This window comes from Rhipicephalus microplus, chromosome 2, assembly GCF_043290135.1.
Source record: "Rhipicephalus microplus isolate Deutch F79 chromosome 2, USDA_Rmic, whole genome shotgun sequence".
Lineage (NCBI taxonomy): Eukaryota > Metazoa > Arthropoda > Arachnida > Ixodida > Ixodidae > Rhipicephalus > Rhipicephalus microplus.
In genome coordinates this window covers 13900796-13918604 of record NC_134701.1, presented here as the reverse complement: position 1 = coordinate 13918604, position 17809 = coordinate 13900796, and the positions used below count along the sequence as shown (strand labels likewise).

The following is a 17809-nucleotide window of genomic DNA, read 5'->3' as shown; positions in this document are numbered from 1 at the left end:
TCTGTAACGCCTTGTGCATTGAGAGAAAATAAATGAAATGAAATGCTCTCACTACTGAGCTACCACAGTGGCCTTCCCTCCATCCACTTTTTTGGGTTTATATGTCAATTTAGAAGTAGGAGTGACAGTCAGCGCCATCTACAAGCCAAGCAACGAGTGTGAAATCACTTTTATGCGCATGTTTGGCGTCACGTAGCACGTGAACTTGGTATGAGCGGCCAGCTGATTATTAGTTCCTCGTATACAACCTAATGACACCAAGTCTGCCAGTACGAGACCCTCGTTTAATGAAATAAGGGAAAGAAGTGTATGCCTAAGGGCTCGTTTTTCCGTGTTTTAACACAATATTAATGAGATCTAACAGACAGTAATGCCAAGGAATGTACATGGGAAGTTATTAGAACCAATGAAATGTAAATAAAAACAAAGAAAAGTGGATGAAAAAATAACCAGCCGTGAGCAGGAATCGAACCTACGACCTTCGAATAACGCGTTCGATGCTCTAACCACTGAGCTACCACAGCGGCCTTTCCTCTATCCACTTTTTCGGGTATATATGTGAATTTAGAAGTAGGAGTATTTATATATATATATATATATATATATATATATATATTACTCCTACACTCCGAAGTAGGAGTGTATAGTAGATGTATATATATAGATATATATATTCGTAGAGGGAAGAACACGCACGAACGAAGTGATTTTATTGACGTTTCGGCCGTGGGTCCGGCCTTCATCAGAATACAGTTTATGGCACGAGTGCTGTTTATATACTCGTGCATATCAATAAGAGAAATCTATGAAAACCGGCATGAAAGGCGATATATGGGCATATATATATATATATATATATATATATGCAAGTCACACAATATGGAGGGCACCTAATCTACGAGTAAAAAGATATTGATTCCATGCGTGAGCACGTGGCGAGCACGTTGTTTACAAATAAAAAATAAAACGCATAAAAAAAAGCACATGACATGAAGAGTTGTCCGACTGGTTAAAGCAAGGGGAAAAAACTATAAAATACTACTAAAAATGAAAAAGACGTTACAAAGCTGCTACGTAATCAACGGATACAGACAATGTAGTGTGACTTGCTGAGCAAGGTTGAAAAAAGATGGACAGGGTAATACAGGTTACGCAGATAGGCAACTAAGTTTTTCTACGTTTTCATTCAGACCAGATGCGACGGCGTTGAACTTATAGATGAGGAATGATTCACGGGCTTCTCTATCATAATTTGTGTGGAGACCAGATTCTAGTAATGTGACCTGTAGATTTTCAAAAAAGTGGCCAGGGAGGTGCACGTGTCTTGAAATGGGCAAGTGGGGCAAGGTGTTAGCATGATATTTATGGTTGTTAAAACGCAGTCTAAAAGGCCCTTCTGTTTGACCAATGTACGGTATTTCACATAGCGCACATTTTATTATGTATATCACGTTCTTAGAATCGCAGTCAAGATTGCCTTTGATTTTTAAGGAAAAGTTGGAACCAGTACTGGTGACCTATTGGCATGTGCGCATGTAAGGACATACTTTGCATCGTGGTTTTTGGCAAGGATGGCACCCGATCATGTCAGGACTGTCTGCTTTCGACGATGATGACGATGAGAGCATGTTTTGAATAGTTTTAGCTTTGCGATACACTGCTTTAGGTGGTTCGGTGAAAATGTTTCTTAAGCGTTCACTTTGCATTAGAATATTGTGGTGCTTTCTCAGCACATTCGAAACAGGCGGAACTGACGCAGAATGGGTAAGGACTAAGTTTGTCTGCGGTGAAGAAGCTGAGGTTTTAGCAGCGCACAAGAGCATTCTACGATTATGCATGTCGGCACGTTTTATTGCGTCATCAATTAATTGCGGTGGATATTTTTGTTTGACTGGAGCATCCTTTAGTGTTCTGCAATTCTTTTGAAACTCTGATTGCTCTGAGCCCATTCTTTTAAAGCGTAAGGCCTGTCTGTAAGGGATGCTAGTTTTGCAACGTTTCACGTGGCTACTGTCAAAGTGCAAATACTGTTGCCGGTCTGTAGGCGTCCTGTATAGAGCAGTGGATAGCTTATCATTTACAATCGAAATGCTTACATCAAGAAAACTAAGCGTTGATGTGGAATAGGTATGAGAAAATGATATTGATGGATAGGCATCTATAAAGTAAGATATGAAGGAAAGCAACTCCTGTTCACCATGCGTCCAAATACGGAAAATGTCAGCAATGTAACGTTTATAATAAAAATGTTTCAGCGCGCGGGTTTGCGAACTTTCACTTTCAAGCTGGCCCATGAATATATTGGCTTATTTGGGTCCAATACGCGTACCCATTGACGTGCCGCTAACTTGGACATAGTGTGTCCCTTCAAATTGAAAGTTATTTAGCTCTAAAATGAGCCTGAGCAATACTGCTAATGTGTTGCTGTCGATAAATTTACCCGGTGATGCTGCTTAGTAGGACCTGGCGACTGCCGCTATTCCGTCTACATGCGGAATGGTGGTGTATAAAGGCGCTACGTCTAGCGTGACCAAAAAGAAACCTTGAGGAACAATCAGATCGATTATACGAGAAACAAAGTCGGTAGTGTCCTTTACGTAAGACGGAAGTGATGCTGGAATATTACTGATCAGAGAATCGACATAGTTGGACAATTTTTCTGTGACAGCTCCTATACCTGAAATAATGGGACGGCCGGGGTTGTTTATCTTGTGTATTTTAGGCAAAAGGTAAAAACGACTAGGAACATGACTTAAGGGAATAAGAGAATGAATCGCATTGTCAGGCACCTTTTTGTTTTCCAGAAGCTCTAGCAAAGTGCTCTGGACAAGAGATTTAAATTGTTCAGTGGGGTCGTGATCCAGAGTCTTGTAAAAACTCGTGTCTGCGTGCTGTCTTTGGCCTTCTACTTCGTAATCAGACTTGCTCATCACGACAACAGCCCCACCTTTGTCCGCAGGCTTGATGACGATGTCATTGCGACAGGACAAGGCATTTAATGCTTTCATTTCACTGGTGGTTAGGTTACGGCGAAACGTCGTTTGCTTTCGATACGACTGTAGTACGTCTCGTTGTACAGCTTTGATATACATATCTAAGCATCTGTCTCGTTGTGAGGGAGATACCCAACGTTTTCCAGAAGGTAATGCGCTTGTGGAACCATTTGTATTTGGCCGGTCATGAAAAAACTCGCGCAAGCGTAAGTTGTGGGCAAAATTATTCAAGTCTTTCAGTAATTGAAATTCACTGTGTCCGCCTGTGGCAGGATAGAAATTAAGACCGCGGCACAGAACACTGCGCTCCTCAGCAGTTAGTACATTGTTCGAAATATTTACTATATTGTTCTGCTCCTTGACGATATGTTTGTCAATGGAAGGTGACAAAGAATTATCGGGGTAAGCTTGTACCGGATTCGTTTGCAAAGGGACGTAATTGCATGCATTGTTCTGGCTAGGGCGCCAAACACCGTCACGCGACATTTTCTTGACTTTCCATGCGTAAATTTCACGATGCTTTTTATATGCGAATGCCTCTAGTGTGGCGGATTCATTAGACGAGAGGCTTAAATTTGCTGACATTTGATTTTTTGGTGCAAGATTTTTTTGCTTGAAAAACGATAATGATCAAGGGTAACTCGGGTGAGTTGTAGTGAAGCATTTCTTATTATGTAGTCCCACCTATCTATATTTTGCTGAGACATGTTAGATAGGGCTGGTTTCACAATGATACGTAGACAGACGCGGTTAAGTAGGTGTTCAAAGTATCTACATGTAGGTCGTTGCGAACACGTTTTTCTCAACTTTCCGTAACCTTAAAAATTCCTTTGAACAGAGGCAAGAAGTGTTTTTACCGGGTGACAAAGTCTGTAGTCAATCAGCAGGTCCCTGTCGCACGGTTTGGGTATGGCTGCGAAGCTTGTAGCGGTGACCACTGGCTGAGGGATCTGGAGAGTCATTTGCTGAATGCGAAGGTCCAATTGACGAACCTCTCGTAGCGGAGTCTGTTGGGCAACTTTTCGAAGAATCCTTGTTGCAATAGTCCTGCGTCACTCGCTCGTGGGGCGATGGTGGCTTCCGAGGGGAAGCACAACTTCTTGTTTGGCCAGTCACCAGTGCTGTGTCAGACTCCCTCACCGCAGACAAACTTAGTCCTTACCCATTCTTCGTCAGTACCGCCTGTTTCGAATGGGCTGAGAAAGCATCACAATATTCTAATGCAAAGTGAACGCTTAAGAAACGTTTTCACCGAAACACCTTAAGCAGTGTATCGCAAAGCTAAAACTTTTCGAGACGTACTCTCATCGTCATCATCGTCGAAAGCAGACAGTCCTGACACGATCGGATGCCATCCTTGCCAAAAACCACGATGCAAAGTATGCCCTTACATGCGCACATGCCAACAGGTCACCAGTACTGGTTCCCACTTTTCATTAAAAATCAAAGGCAATCTTGACTGCGATTCTAAGAACGCGATATACATGATAGAATGTACGCTATGTGAAATACAGTCCATTGGTCAAACAGAAGAGCCTTTTAGACTGCGTTTTAACAACCATAAATCTCATGCTAACACCTTGCGCCACTTGCCCAATTATTTATTAGAATACCCTCAGGGCCCGTAGGGCATTACAGAGGGGGTGGGTACAACATTTATAACACACAAGAAAAAAAAGACAAAATAAAGAAACAAGTGTCAGATGCGCAAATCAGGAAGGCAACATAAGTCAACTAAATATGTATAAGAATTCAAGCACATACAAGACAAAGATAGATAATGGAAACTGCGTATAGTTACAAGCATTGCTGAGAAATTGCAGTCTTGAATAACAAAGGGTCTGTTATTGTTACAACGGAAGAGGGAAGGTGGTTCCAATCGGCGGCTGTTTTCGGTAAGAAGGCTGCTGAAAAGAATTTGGTGCGGCAAAACGGAATGGCAACATTATGCTGATGATCAATGCGCGATGAGTGGTATGACGGTTGTGAAATGAGGTCTCGCTTCATTGATGGATTGTGAAAAAATATCTTATGAAAAAAATGCAGTCGCGCCAGTTTCCTCCGGACAGTTAAATTGGGTAGGTCAAGGTTAGATTTCATTTCTGATATGCTAGCAGTACGGGAATAATTAGAACAAATGAACCGAACTGAGCGGTTCTGAACAGATTCTAACGCGTTATTAAATTTTGCTGCACGGGATCCCATATAGCGGACGCGTACTCAAGCTTTGGGCGAATTAGTGATCGGTATAATAGAATTTTGAGGGACAGCGGAGCGCGAGAAAAGTTGCGGCGTAAGTATCCTAGCGTTCGGTTAGCGTTATTACAGATGTAGGTAACATGCGTGTGCCAAGATAGATTGTTGGTAATGTAAACGCCGAGGTACTTATATGAAGAGACATGCTGGAGGGGAACGGCGTTAATTCTGTAGGTACAGGGGGGAGAAATAGATCGCCGGGTTATTGACATGCATTTAGATTTGTTAGAGTTGAGAGTCATAAGCCATCTATTGCACCAGGTTGAGACAGTGTCAAGGTCTGACTGTAGAAATTGGTTATCATATTCATTGTTTATTTCGCGGTAAATTACACAATCATCTGCAAATAACCTTATAGCGGAGTTAATGCTGTCTGGGAGATCATTAATATATATAAGAAAAAGTAAAGGGCCTAATACGGAACCTTGGGGTACGCCGGATGTTACTTTAGAAAGAGGTGAGTTATAGCCATTAGTTGTTACAAACTGAGTGCGATTAGTCAGAAAGCATTCAATCCATTTAAGAATGTTCGGGTCAATGTTTAAGGCACTAATTTTCAGGAGGAGTAATTGGTGAGGTACTTTATCGAAAGCTTTTTGAAAGTCAAGAAAAATGCAATGCACAAGTGAGCCGCGATCTAAAGCCGATGCTATGTCATTAGTAAAATAAAGAAGTTGGGTTTCACATGAGTAACTTTTTCGGGATCCGTGCTGGTAGGGAGTAAAAAAAGAATTTGATTCTAGGAATGAGACAAGGTTGGAGTAAATTATATGTTCTAACATTTTACAAGGAACACTGGTTAGGGAAATTGGTCTGTAATTGAGAGGAGACTGTGTGTTACCAGATTTGTGCAGAGGGACCACCTTCCCCACTTTCCAGTCAAGCGGCAAAGTGGAGGTCTGAATAGATTGCGAAAAGATTAAGGACAAGTAAATTGATGAATACAATGCAGTGTTTTTTAGAAACTTTGAGTTGATTTCATCTACGCCACAAGAAGAGGATAACTTAAGCTTGTGAATTAAATTTTGCACTCCAACGGCATCAACGGTAACAGGATACATGGGTAAAAAATCACGACTAGGCATTTGCGGCAACGCAGAAGCAGAACAACTTGAAAAAGAAGTAACAAAAAAAATCATTTAATGCAATGCAACACTCTTCACAGCGAACTGGCTGCCAATTTCAAAAGACGTGCACCTCCCTGGCCACTCTTTTGAAAATCTACACGTTACATTACTAGAATCTGGTTTCCGCACAAATTATGATAGAGAAGCCCGAGAATCATTCCTCATCTATAAGTTCAACGCCGTCGCATCTGGTCTGAATGAAAACGTAGGAAAACTTTGTTGCCTATCTGCGTAACCTGTATCACCCTGTCCATCTTTTTTCAACCTTGCTCAGCAAGTCGCACTACATTGTCTGTATCCGTTGATTACGTAGCAGCTTTGTAACGTCGTTTTCATTTTTATTAGTATTGTATAGTTTTTTTCCCTTGCTTTCACCGGTCGGTTTTCATGTTATGTGCTTTATCTTTTATGCGTTTCATTTTTATTTGTAAACAACGTGCTCGCCACGTGCTCGTGCATGGAAGCAATATCTTTTTACTCGTAGATCAGGTGCCCTTCTTATTGTGTGACTTGCATATATATATATATATATATATATATATATATATATATATATATATATATATATATATATATATATATATATATATATATATATATATATATATGAGTGGGCCAGGCAGCAGCAAACCGGACGGAATGCTCAGCAACCCTTTCTGCTTTTTAATACAGGTTGCAGCTGTCTTTCTCGGAGGACAGCACTCACCTATCGACCATGCTTCAGCTACTGTGACAAGCAAAGAATGGACATGCGCCCAGGTACCAGATCGCGCGACACGTGCGGATGGCTGCATCGACGATGTGGCGTCACTCCCCTTTGTCACGCCGCCTGCCTGGCACCGAAGTTCAACGACGTCATGTCACGTGGACGCTCAAGCTCTTATAAAAAGCCTCACACCGCCGTTATTCACCAGTGGGCCAGGCAGCAGCAAACCGGACGGAATGCTCAGCAACCCTTTCTGCTTTTTAATACAGGTTGCAGCTGTCTTTCTCGGAGGACAGCACTCACCTATCGACCATGCTTCAGCTACTGTGACAAGCAAAGAATGGACATGCGCCCAGGTACCAGATCGCGCGACACGTGCGGATGGCTGCATCGACGATGTGGCGTCACTCCCCTTTGTCACGCCGCCTGCCTGGCACCGAAGTTCAACGACGTCATGTCACGTGGACGCTCAAGCTCTTATAAAAAGCCTCACACCGCCGTTATTCACCAGTGGGCCAGGCAGCAGCAAACCGGACGGAATGCTCAGCAACCCTTTCTGCTTTTTAATACAGGTTGCAGCTGTCTTTCTCGGAGGACAGCACTCACCTATCGACCATGCTTCAGCTACTGTGACAAGCAAAGAATGGACATGCGCCCAGGTACCAGATCGCGCGACACGTGCGGATGGCTGCATCGACGATGTGGCGTCACTCCCCTTTGTCACGCCGCCTGCCTGGCACCGAAGTTCAACGACGTCATGTCACGTGGACGCTCAAGCTCTTATAAAAAGCCTCACACCGCCGTTATTCACCAGTGGGCCAGGCAGCAGCAAACCGGACGGAATGCTCAGCAACCCTTTCTGCTTTTTAATACAGGTTGGTGATTGCTCATTAGCTTACTCGTACCGTAGTGATGACCGGTTCTTATTGCTGCTGCCCTGCCCACGTTTTGCTAAACATATTTTTATGCGCTTTTCTTCTGTTATCGTAAACTTGTTGGTATGTGGTGACATCGAGTCGAATCCCGGTCCGTCTGATAAAGATCTGCTGGCGCAGCTATTAGCCGGCCAAAATAAAATTAGTGCTACCGTAGAAAATATCCAAGCCAACCAAAAGAAATTTGAGAGTAAGATCACTACCTTAGCTGAAAAGATTAACGGGATAGAACAGCAGCTTTCCAGCCTCAATAAATTAACAACTCAAGTAAACGACATGGAGAAGGTTATTTCACATCAGAGTGCTGCATTAGCCTCACTCATTGAAAAAGTAGATGACCTAGAGAACAGAAGTCGCAGAAATAACTTAATAATATATGGCTTGGATGAGACGTCGGTAGAATCTAGTGAGGAGCTAGAAAAGAAAGTTGTAGAAGGTATTTTCTTGGAAAAACTGCAAGTACCGACTCCCGCTATAGAAAGAATTCATAGGCTTGGCTTCAAGGGTGCAAAAACTCGCCCCGTAATCCTTAAATTCTTGAATTATCGTGAAAAGGAAAGCATTCTCAGAAAATCCTATAAATTAAAAGGCACATCCCTCTCTCTTTCTCAGGATTTCTCCAAGCGAGTGCGAGAGATACGAAAAAATCTTTGGAACAGTGCAACAGAAGATAGAGCAAGGGGTGGTAAAGTCAAACTCGTTCATGACAAACTTTGTGTCGATGGTACTTTTTACACGTGGAATGACGAGAGAAATGAACGCTGTCAACTAAATAAAGCACCTCGTAAATGACCAGTAATGCGCCCCTGCCCACATATGCGAATTTTAAACATGAACTGCCGAAGTATATTAAACAAAAGTACTGAGCTGGAAGGTATCATACTTGCCCATGATCCTAGTATCCTTCTATTAACCGAAACTTGGCTAAATGATTCGATCTTCGATAGCGAATTTGTACCAGCTGATTTCAATGTGTTCAGGAAAGATCGCGGGGCAAGAGGAGGAGGAGTTTGCATTCTCTTCAAAAATTCCTTGAACATTATTAGAATGCCTGATGTACCTAACGTTGAAGCTCTCTTCTGCAAAACTTATCACGGAAATGTTAAATACGTTATTGGCGTTGTTTACAGGCCACCCTCCTTGGAACCCATCGATCTCATTGAATTACAAAATTACATGACCATTCACGTAAGGCAAGAAGATAGAGTCATTTTGGCTGGTGACTTTAACGCACCAAACATTGATTGGAGCTTGCTGACTACCAGGAAGCAAAACGACAAAGTAGGAGAAGCAATTATAGACTTCGTATTTGCATTCGATTTATTACAAATTGTTGATGACTTCACTAGGATACAAGGCCAAACTAGATCTATACTTGACTTGTTTTTCATTCGTGGCTTTCCTGCACCTTGTGTTACATGTGAAATTCATCCTGGCATTTCTGATCACGAAATGGTATTACTAACACTCTCCGGTGTATCAATGAACGAACATAGATCAATTCGTAACTTTCCAAACTTTTCCAGGGCAGATGATGTTTCTATAATAGATACGTTGTCTTTTCATTTCGACACGTTTGCAAGCAGTGATGCTAGCGTAAACTATCTTTGGGACCGCTTAAAAAGTATTATTATGGAATGCATGGATCGTTTTGTGCCACGTATTGTCAAGAAACCAAAAAAGAGAAACCCCTGGATAACTCGGCCTACACTACAGCTCAAAAGAAAACTTAAAAGATTAAAGAAGAAGGGCTCTTCAACAAATGCTCAAAAGCAAGAAATATCTCTTTTAACCGTTAAACTTCAAAATGAAGTTTCGAAGGATAAACAAAACTACCATAGTGTATTACTACCACGCTTTATCTCGACATCCCCAGAAAAATTCTGGAGATTGATTTCCCCTTCGTCTCGTTCTTCCACGGCTTTTGAAGTTGATGGTTCCATTACTCACGACAGCTCAAAGATCGCGAACGCATTCAATGCTCAATTCCAATCTGTTTTCACCAAAGATAACAATTTATTGCCAGATTTCAGTCTTTCTCTTCCGCCAGTACCAGACATTGTCATTAGCGAAACGGGAATACTGAACTTGCTGTTAAATATAGATATAAAAAAATCATGTGGTCCCGATGACATCCCTAACGAATTTTTAAAACGGTATGCGGAGTGGATGGCAAAGTACCTTCATGTATTGTTTTCGAAATCATTGCAGGAGGGCGAGGTTCCTCTAGATTGGAAAATAGCTAAGATTACACCGCTACACAAAAACGGGAGCAATTCTACGGTTAAAAATTACCGCCCCATATCGCTTATTTCGACAGCTTGCAAACTAATGGAACATGCAATACATAAACACATCTCAGTATTTCTCGAAGAACAAAACTTCTTCACCAAGGGACAACATGGTTTTCGCAAAGGCTTCTCTACACAAACTCAATTAGTAGAAACTATACACGATTTTGCGACATCTATTAATAATGGTAATCAAACTGACGCTATTTTTCTAGACTTTCGCAAAGCTTTCGATACGGTTTCTCATAATAAACTGCTTTATAAATTAAATTTGGTACTTCAAAACCCTAAGCTAATATCCTGGATTTCATCATACATAACTGGTCGTCTACAAATGGTTTCTTTTAATCAACATTGCTCGGGTAGAGTTTCTGTATCATCTGGTGTCCCGCAGGGTTCGGTACTCGGACCACTTTTTTTCCTCATTTTCATAAATGATATAGTTGACGGCATCCCTGTAAAAATTAAACTTTACGCCGATGACTGCATCCTGTACTGCGAAGTTAAAAACTCGAATGATCAGCTACTCCTAAATCAAGCTTTTGAGAAGGTTATGTCATGGTGTGAAAGTTGGCAGATGTGTCTTAATCTTGAAAAAACAGTAGCAATGAAAATTACTCGCAAAAAAACGCCCTTAACTTACTATTACGGCTACAAAAACAATTACCTCAGTGAGGTAACCGAGTACAAATACTTAGGCCTTTTAATAACAAGTGACCTTCGGTGGAATAAACACATCGACCAAGTCATAGCTCACACACAACGTAAACTATTTTTTCTCCGCAGAGCACTGAAACTATCCACCCCCACTGTACGTCTCCTTGCGTATAAATCCGTTATTCTGCCCGGGTTAGACTACGCTGCAATTATCTGGGACCCATATACCAAAACAAATATTGATAAACTGGAATCCATTCAGAAAAGAGCAGTACGATTTATATATAATCGCTATGACCGTACATCAGTAACAGATCTGTTAACCAGAGCTAAGCTTCAACCTCTATCCACTAGAAACCGTCATTCACGTTTGAAGTTTCTTTACCAAATATTAATGGGGCATGTTAAGGTCGATACATATTCTGTTATGCCACTCACCTCTAGATACAGCACAAGACTACGGCATGATAGAACACTAACACCACATCAAACGCGAAATAATGCATTTAAATATTCTTTTTTCCCCAGAACGGTGAATGATTGGAATTTATTAACAAATGAGCAAGTGTTACAGTCTTCATTGGCAAGTTTTACTTCTAGTCTGTGTTCATGAACCTGGATCTCATTTATATTTCGTATATATGCACACATGCGTACTTAGTAAGAGTGCACATTTATTCTTGAAGGTCTATGCATGTATTTGTGTTTCATTTCGTTATTGCTATATTATTTACCTACACTCGGTATTTTGTTCTTGTGTGCACGTAATTGTATTGAGGATTGCTATATATGTATTGGTATGCATGCGTACGTGTATTGTTCAGATGTGTAACCGCGTTTCATTTTTTTTTGATAGGTCACTTTCTGTTTTATGTCATACGAATTATGTGACCTGGTTACGCCTACCACTTGTTCCACACATTTCGTAGTACCAGATCATGCATTGTTCATCTTCCCACCCTACCAAAGTCCCGACTAGGGATTGTAGTATTTATAAATAAATAAATAAATAAATAAATAAATATATATATATATATATATATATATATATGCCCATATATCGCCTTTTATGCCGGTTTTCATATTTGTATCTTACTTATAGGCACAAGTATATAAACAGCACTCGTGCCATAAACTGTATTTTGATGAAGGCCGGACCCACGGCCGAAACGTCCATAAGATCACTTCGTACGTGCGTCTTCTTCCCTATACGAATAATCTTTCCCGGACCCAGCATCACTTTTGGTTTTGGTATATATATATATATATATATATATATATATATATATATATATATATATATATATATAGATATTTATAGAGAGAGAGAGAGAGAGAGGGACAGAAGTATATACCTAAGGGCTGATTTTTCTGTGTTTTGACACAATAATAATGAGATCTAACAGACAATAATGCCAAGTAAAGTATATGGGAAGTTATTAGACCGAATTATAACGTAAATATGAAGAAAGAAGAAAAAAAAGTGTACACAAAAATAACTTGCCGTGGGAAGGAACCGAAACTGCGACCTTCGAATAACGCGTTCGATGCTCTACCACTGAGCTACCATGGCAGTTGTCCTCCCAGCCACTTTATTAGCTATATAAGTGAATTTAAACGTGGGAGTATCAGTCAGCGCCATCTGTAGCCATGGTGGCGAGGGTGGCACTTTCTTTATGAGCCTGTGTGGTGTCGCGTAGAACGTGAACTTATTACGAGCTGGTAGCTGACCAATGGTCCCTCGTATACAACCTAAGGCACCATGTCTGCCAGTACGAGACCCTCGTTAATGAATAAGGGAAAGAAGTATATATTTAAGGGCCCTGTTTCTGTTTTTTGAACATATTAATGAGATCTAACAGACAATAATGCCAAGGAAAGTATAGGAACCGAACCTGCGACCTTCGAATAACGCGTTCGATGATGCGCTATCACTGAGCTACCATGGCGGCTATCTTCCCAGTCACTTTATTAATTATATATATATATTGTGGGACGACGTCAGGTACGAAGGAGCGACCGTTTTATTGTCAACCCAGACGCGCGAGCCAGCAACCGAACAAGCAGCGAGCCGCTACGATGATGATGATCACGGTGCTTTGTATGCGCAGGTGAAAGTGAAAATGATGAGCAACACAATCAGCGCTCACACTATTTCCCCCCTACACGAAAGCGGTCTGCAAGACGTTCATTTAGTAAGTGTATGAGCGCTGGATATAAGGTTTCAGGCGAGACACATGGACGATCTCGGTCCCGCGACGACGGCGATCAGAAGCCGAAGTAACCGGCGCGACGCGATAATTTACGGCCGATGTTCGTTCAAGCACGGTGTAAGGACCCAGGTATCTGTGAATGAATTTTTCACAGAGGCCGGGTGTGCGAACAGGTGTCCAGAGGAGCACTTCGTCGCCTGGGTAGAATGACACAACTCGACGTGTCGCATCACAACGAACTTTTCGCTGGGCCTGAATGGTAGAGGTGTTGGCGCGGGCGATTGTGCGGCAGTGGTTGACACGGGCAGCGAATTCTTCCGGAAGGGACGCAGATGGGACAGAAGGCGTGGACAAAAAGCTGGTGTCTAGAACAAAAGATGGTGCACGGCCATACACAAGAAAAAACGGGCTGTAACTTGTAGTGCGTTGTATGGCAGTGTTATAGGCAAACGTGACGAAAGGTAGTATTGTGTCCCAGTTCTTGTGATCGGGTTGGACATACATAGAGATCATGTCTGACAAAGTTCTATGAAAACGCTCAGTAAGACCATTGGTTTGCGGATGATATGCCGAGGTGGTCTTATGGATTGTGTCAGAGGCCTGTAAAACTTCAGCGAGCACACGAGAAAGAAATGTCTTGCCACGGTCACTCAGGAGAACACGAGGGGCGCCGTGGCGCAGGATAATGGCACGCAGAACAAAGTCGGCTACTTCGCTGGCAGCTCCAGTAGGAAGAGCTGCCGTCTCAGCGTAGCGAGTAAGATGGTCTACGGCAGTAACAATCCAGCGGTGACCGGCGGCGGTAAGCGGAAGGGGTCCGTATAAGTCTATGCCGACGAACTCGAAGGGAGCGGATGGGCACGGGAGAGGCTGTAGAGGGCCGGCGGGAAGAGATGTCGAACGTTTTCGGTGCTGACATGATGAACAGGAAGTGACGTACCTGGAAACACTAGTGGAGAGGCCAGGCCAGAAGCAGCGAGTCTTAATGCGATCGTAGGTTTTATGAAAACCCAAGTGGCCAGCCGTCGGGTCGTCATGAAAGGCTTCTAAGACTTGGAGTCGAAGTGAGCGAGGTATGACCGGGACCCATCGGCTACCGAGAGGATGGTAAGTTTGTCGAAGTAGCGTTCCGTCATGAAGTTTGAAACGCGTGAGTTGTCGTCGCAAGCGGCTGTTGGGAGCACGAGATGAGCCGGTGAGCCGATCGATGATTGTACGGCAGTATGTGTCTGCACGTTGGAGCGAGGTGAGGTCTGCGGATTGAAGGAAGTCATCCGGTGCAGTGGGCTCGATGGGACTAAGACTGGTCATCTGCGTGGTCTCTTGGCTGGGAGGTGCTGCGCAGCAGGTAGATGCGTCATGATTTTGCAACAGCGGACAGCGTGACAAAGCGTCGGCATCTTGGTGTTTGCGGCCCGACCGGTATGTGACACTGTAGTCATACTCCTGCAGTCGGAGCACCCAACGACCGAGGCGTCCTGACAAGTTTTTTAATGATGACAACCAACAGAGCGCATGATGATCCGTGACGATCGTGAAGCGGCGGCCATACAAATAGGGGCGAAATTTTTGCACGGACCATACGATAGCGAGACATTCCTGTTCAGTGATGCTGTAATTGCGTTCCGCTGGGGAGAGAGTACGGCTCGCGTAAGCCACGACTTGCTCTTGTGAAGCCTGGTCACGCTGCAGCAGAACAGCGCCGATTCCGTGCCCACTTGCGTCAGTGTGTAATATAGTAGGGGCTGTGGGATCAAAATGGCGAAGAACTGGCCCTGACGTGAGGCATCGCTTCAGGGTCTGGAAAGCAGCTTCACAGTCATCTGTCCAAAGAAATGATGCACTTGTGGTCAGGAGTTTGTGAAGAGGAGCCGCGATAGTGGCAAAATCACGGACAAAACGGCGGAAGTAAGAGGCTAAGCCGAGGAAGCTGCGAAGGTCTTTGAGCGTGGTGGGCTTAGGAAAGTGCAGCACAGCGGCCACTTTGTCGGGATCAGGTTCGATGCCAAGCTTGCTGACAACGTGGCCTAACACTTTGATGCTGCGGCTCGCAAACCGACACTTCTTGGTATTTAGCTGGAGACCGGCTTTGGCTAGACATGTGAGCACCTCGTCTAGACGTTCTAGGTGTTGCGAGAAGCTGGATGAAAAGATGACGATGTCATCCAGGTAACAAAGACAGGTCTTCCATTTTAGGCCACGCAGCACCGTATCGATCATCCGCTCAAATGTGGCTGGGGCATTGCAGAGCCCAAAAGGCATCACATTGAATTCGAAGAGACCATCAGGAGTAGCAAACGCTGTCTTCTCTTTATCAGACTCATGCATCGGGATCTGCCAATACCCAGATCGTAGGTCGAGACTTGAGAAATATTCTGCACCCTGTAAGGTGTCAAGTGCATCGTCAATTCGAGGCATAGGATATACATCCTTGCGCGTAATTTTGTTTAGTGCCCTGTAATTTTGTTTTGTGCCATCACTGTTGGCAAGCACAGCCGTCGACCTGATCGGAGCTCCAGGGGTGACCGGTAGTGCACGAGGACTTGGGAATCACAGCACCTCCACCACTTGTGGGACGACGTCAGGTACGAAGGAGCGACCGTTTTATTGTCAACCCAGACGCGCGAGCCAGCAACCGAACAAGCAGCGAGCCGCTACGATGATGATGATCACGGTGCTTTGTATGCGCAGGTGAAAGTGAAAATGATGAGCAACACAATCAGCGCTCACAATATATATATATATGGGGTGCAACAGGTATCTTTACTTTAGCCAGGGTTTGAAAATATGCCCACACACGCAGTTACGACGTGACTAAATTCATGTTGCTGAGTGTTGTGTTTAATTTACTGCCTTTTGAAGGAGCCAAGATGAATAAAAAATTTCAATGAGAAACTTGGAGATCGGTTTCCAAAACGTCCGAGTAGACAGCTAAGTACAAATGCCCGCGAAATACAAATACCACGTCGCAAACCCGCTCGTGCGCCAGTGCTCCCGATAATTCTAATGTTCCTTAACGTTCCGCATACAACATATACGCTTCCCTCGCATTGATTTATGAAAGCGATAAGCAGTCACAGCGGTTATCGTTTTTGTGGCCGATAGCAGAACGTGTTCATCGCACAGCCACCACCACCATTGCGGCCCTGTCAAGACAGCACAGTTTGGCATATCGAACAGCACAACCGGGTTTGCAGCAGGAAAGATGAAACAGCTAGTTCCACCGAAAGGTTTCTGCCTTATCGTTTTACTTGAAGTGCCATCTATTGATATTTTAAAATTAATAGAAGCTAATGTGTTCCCTCTGTGATTTAGAATTCTTTGTGCACGTCCTTAAGACCACATATTCATCAAATATAGCCATTCCTGATAAGCATCTTGATTAACTAGAGTATAGTTCCCGGAAATATAGTTAAATCATTATGAACGTTTTGCTGTTGAAGCTTATAGAGAGAAATGATCCATTTTGGCATCAATGACGACGCTTTAGGCCGGCAGATGTGGTTGCCAGCCACGCGTAGATCATTTTAAGTTTTTGTTTATTCTTGTGGTGACAGATTTCTACTTCATTTCTTAACAGAATCAAACAATTTCTTTATATTAGTCCCTGGTTTCACAGGCTATCCCCCGCGGTAGGTGGGAGCCATATATGAAAAAACAAGCACGCAAGCTGCAATGTCTGGCACAATTTGAGGCACACGTTTTGGTGAAGTGCATTCGAACAGTACTTTTCGCAACCGTCACCCCTATCGTGGACTGACGCCAAGGAAGGAAACACAGTGAAAACGCCGTTAAAATCTGCATGTATTTCTGTCTTTGGGGTGCTACCGCGTGTCGGCATTACTGTAGTACGGACACCTGCGGAAGAGCTCCAACAGAATGCTAGTCCCGCTGAAGCAGTTACAACGTGCGCGTGTGAGAAACGCACGCACAGCTCAACGTACATTCGAACATGTTTTGTATGATTCGTAAATCTCCATAGCCTTACTGTCCGATGCTTTGCTATTGCATTCATTGCTTCGGCATTTTGCCAAAAATCTGATATTTATTTTTTTCTCTTTTGCATTACAATTACTTCTAATAACATCCCCTATACCTTCTTTGCCACGATTATCTTATACATCTTATTATACTGTGTAAAGCAAAGAGAAACAAGTTCCTAAATGTCAACTTCTTTTCTTCATTCATAAAAAGGATCTCACTTTGGCAGACTTGGTCCCTTCAGGTATTGTACGAGGAATTATTGGTCAGCTGTCAGAAGGTGATAAGCTCACGTGCTACGTGAAGCCAAACCGAAAGACAAAGATTGCACCACACTCGCCGTCATGGCTACTGGCGGCACTGACTGACGCTTCACGTTTAAAGCACATGTATGTGACCCATAAAATGGTTAGAGGAGATAGCCGCCATGGTAGCGAATTTGGTAGAGCATCGGACGTAGTGTTCGAAGGTTGCATGTTCGTTTACTGCTCACAGCAAGTTATCTTTTCGTCGACTTTTCTTTCTTCACATTTGCATTGGAATTGCTTCTAATAACATCCCATTCACGTTTCTTGGCATGATTGCTTGGTACATCTCATGAAGACTGAAAATAAGTTGGGTTTTCTTTTCAGACTTTCTAATGGTTTCAC

The 17809-nt window shown here is 43.1% G+C and overlaps 2 protein-coding genes and 1 long non-coding RNA gene across 4 annotated transcripts in view; 2 read left to right on the top strand and 1 right to left on the bottom strand.

The window, feature by feature from the left end:
• Nucleotides 1-17809, bottom strand: part of LOC119169944 (adenylate cyclase type 3) — a 1227834-nt gene that overhangs the window by 956194 nt on the left and 253831 nt on the right. The window lies entirely within an intron of this gene.
• The window catches only part of LOC142795972 (uncharacterized), a 105406-nt gene that overhangs the window by 57843 nt on the left and 29754 nt on the right, over nucleotides 1-17809 (top strand). The gene's annotated exons all lie outside the window — the stretch shown is intronic.
• On the top strand, nucleotides 6987-9299 carry LOC142795860 (uncharacterized). The gene has a single exon (XM_075886151.1). The coding sequence runs from the start codon at nucleotides 7016-7018 to the stop codon at nucleotides 8807-8809; it is 1794 nt and encodes a 597-aa protein (XP_075742266.1). The 5' UTR covers nucleotides 6987-7015; the 3' UTR covers nucleotides 8810-9299.

Coding starts and splice junctions, on each gene's coding strand:
- LOC142795860 (XM_075886151.1), top strand. CDS start 7,016: ATGCTCAGCAACCCTTTCTGCTTTTTAATACAGGTTGCAGCTGTCTTT.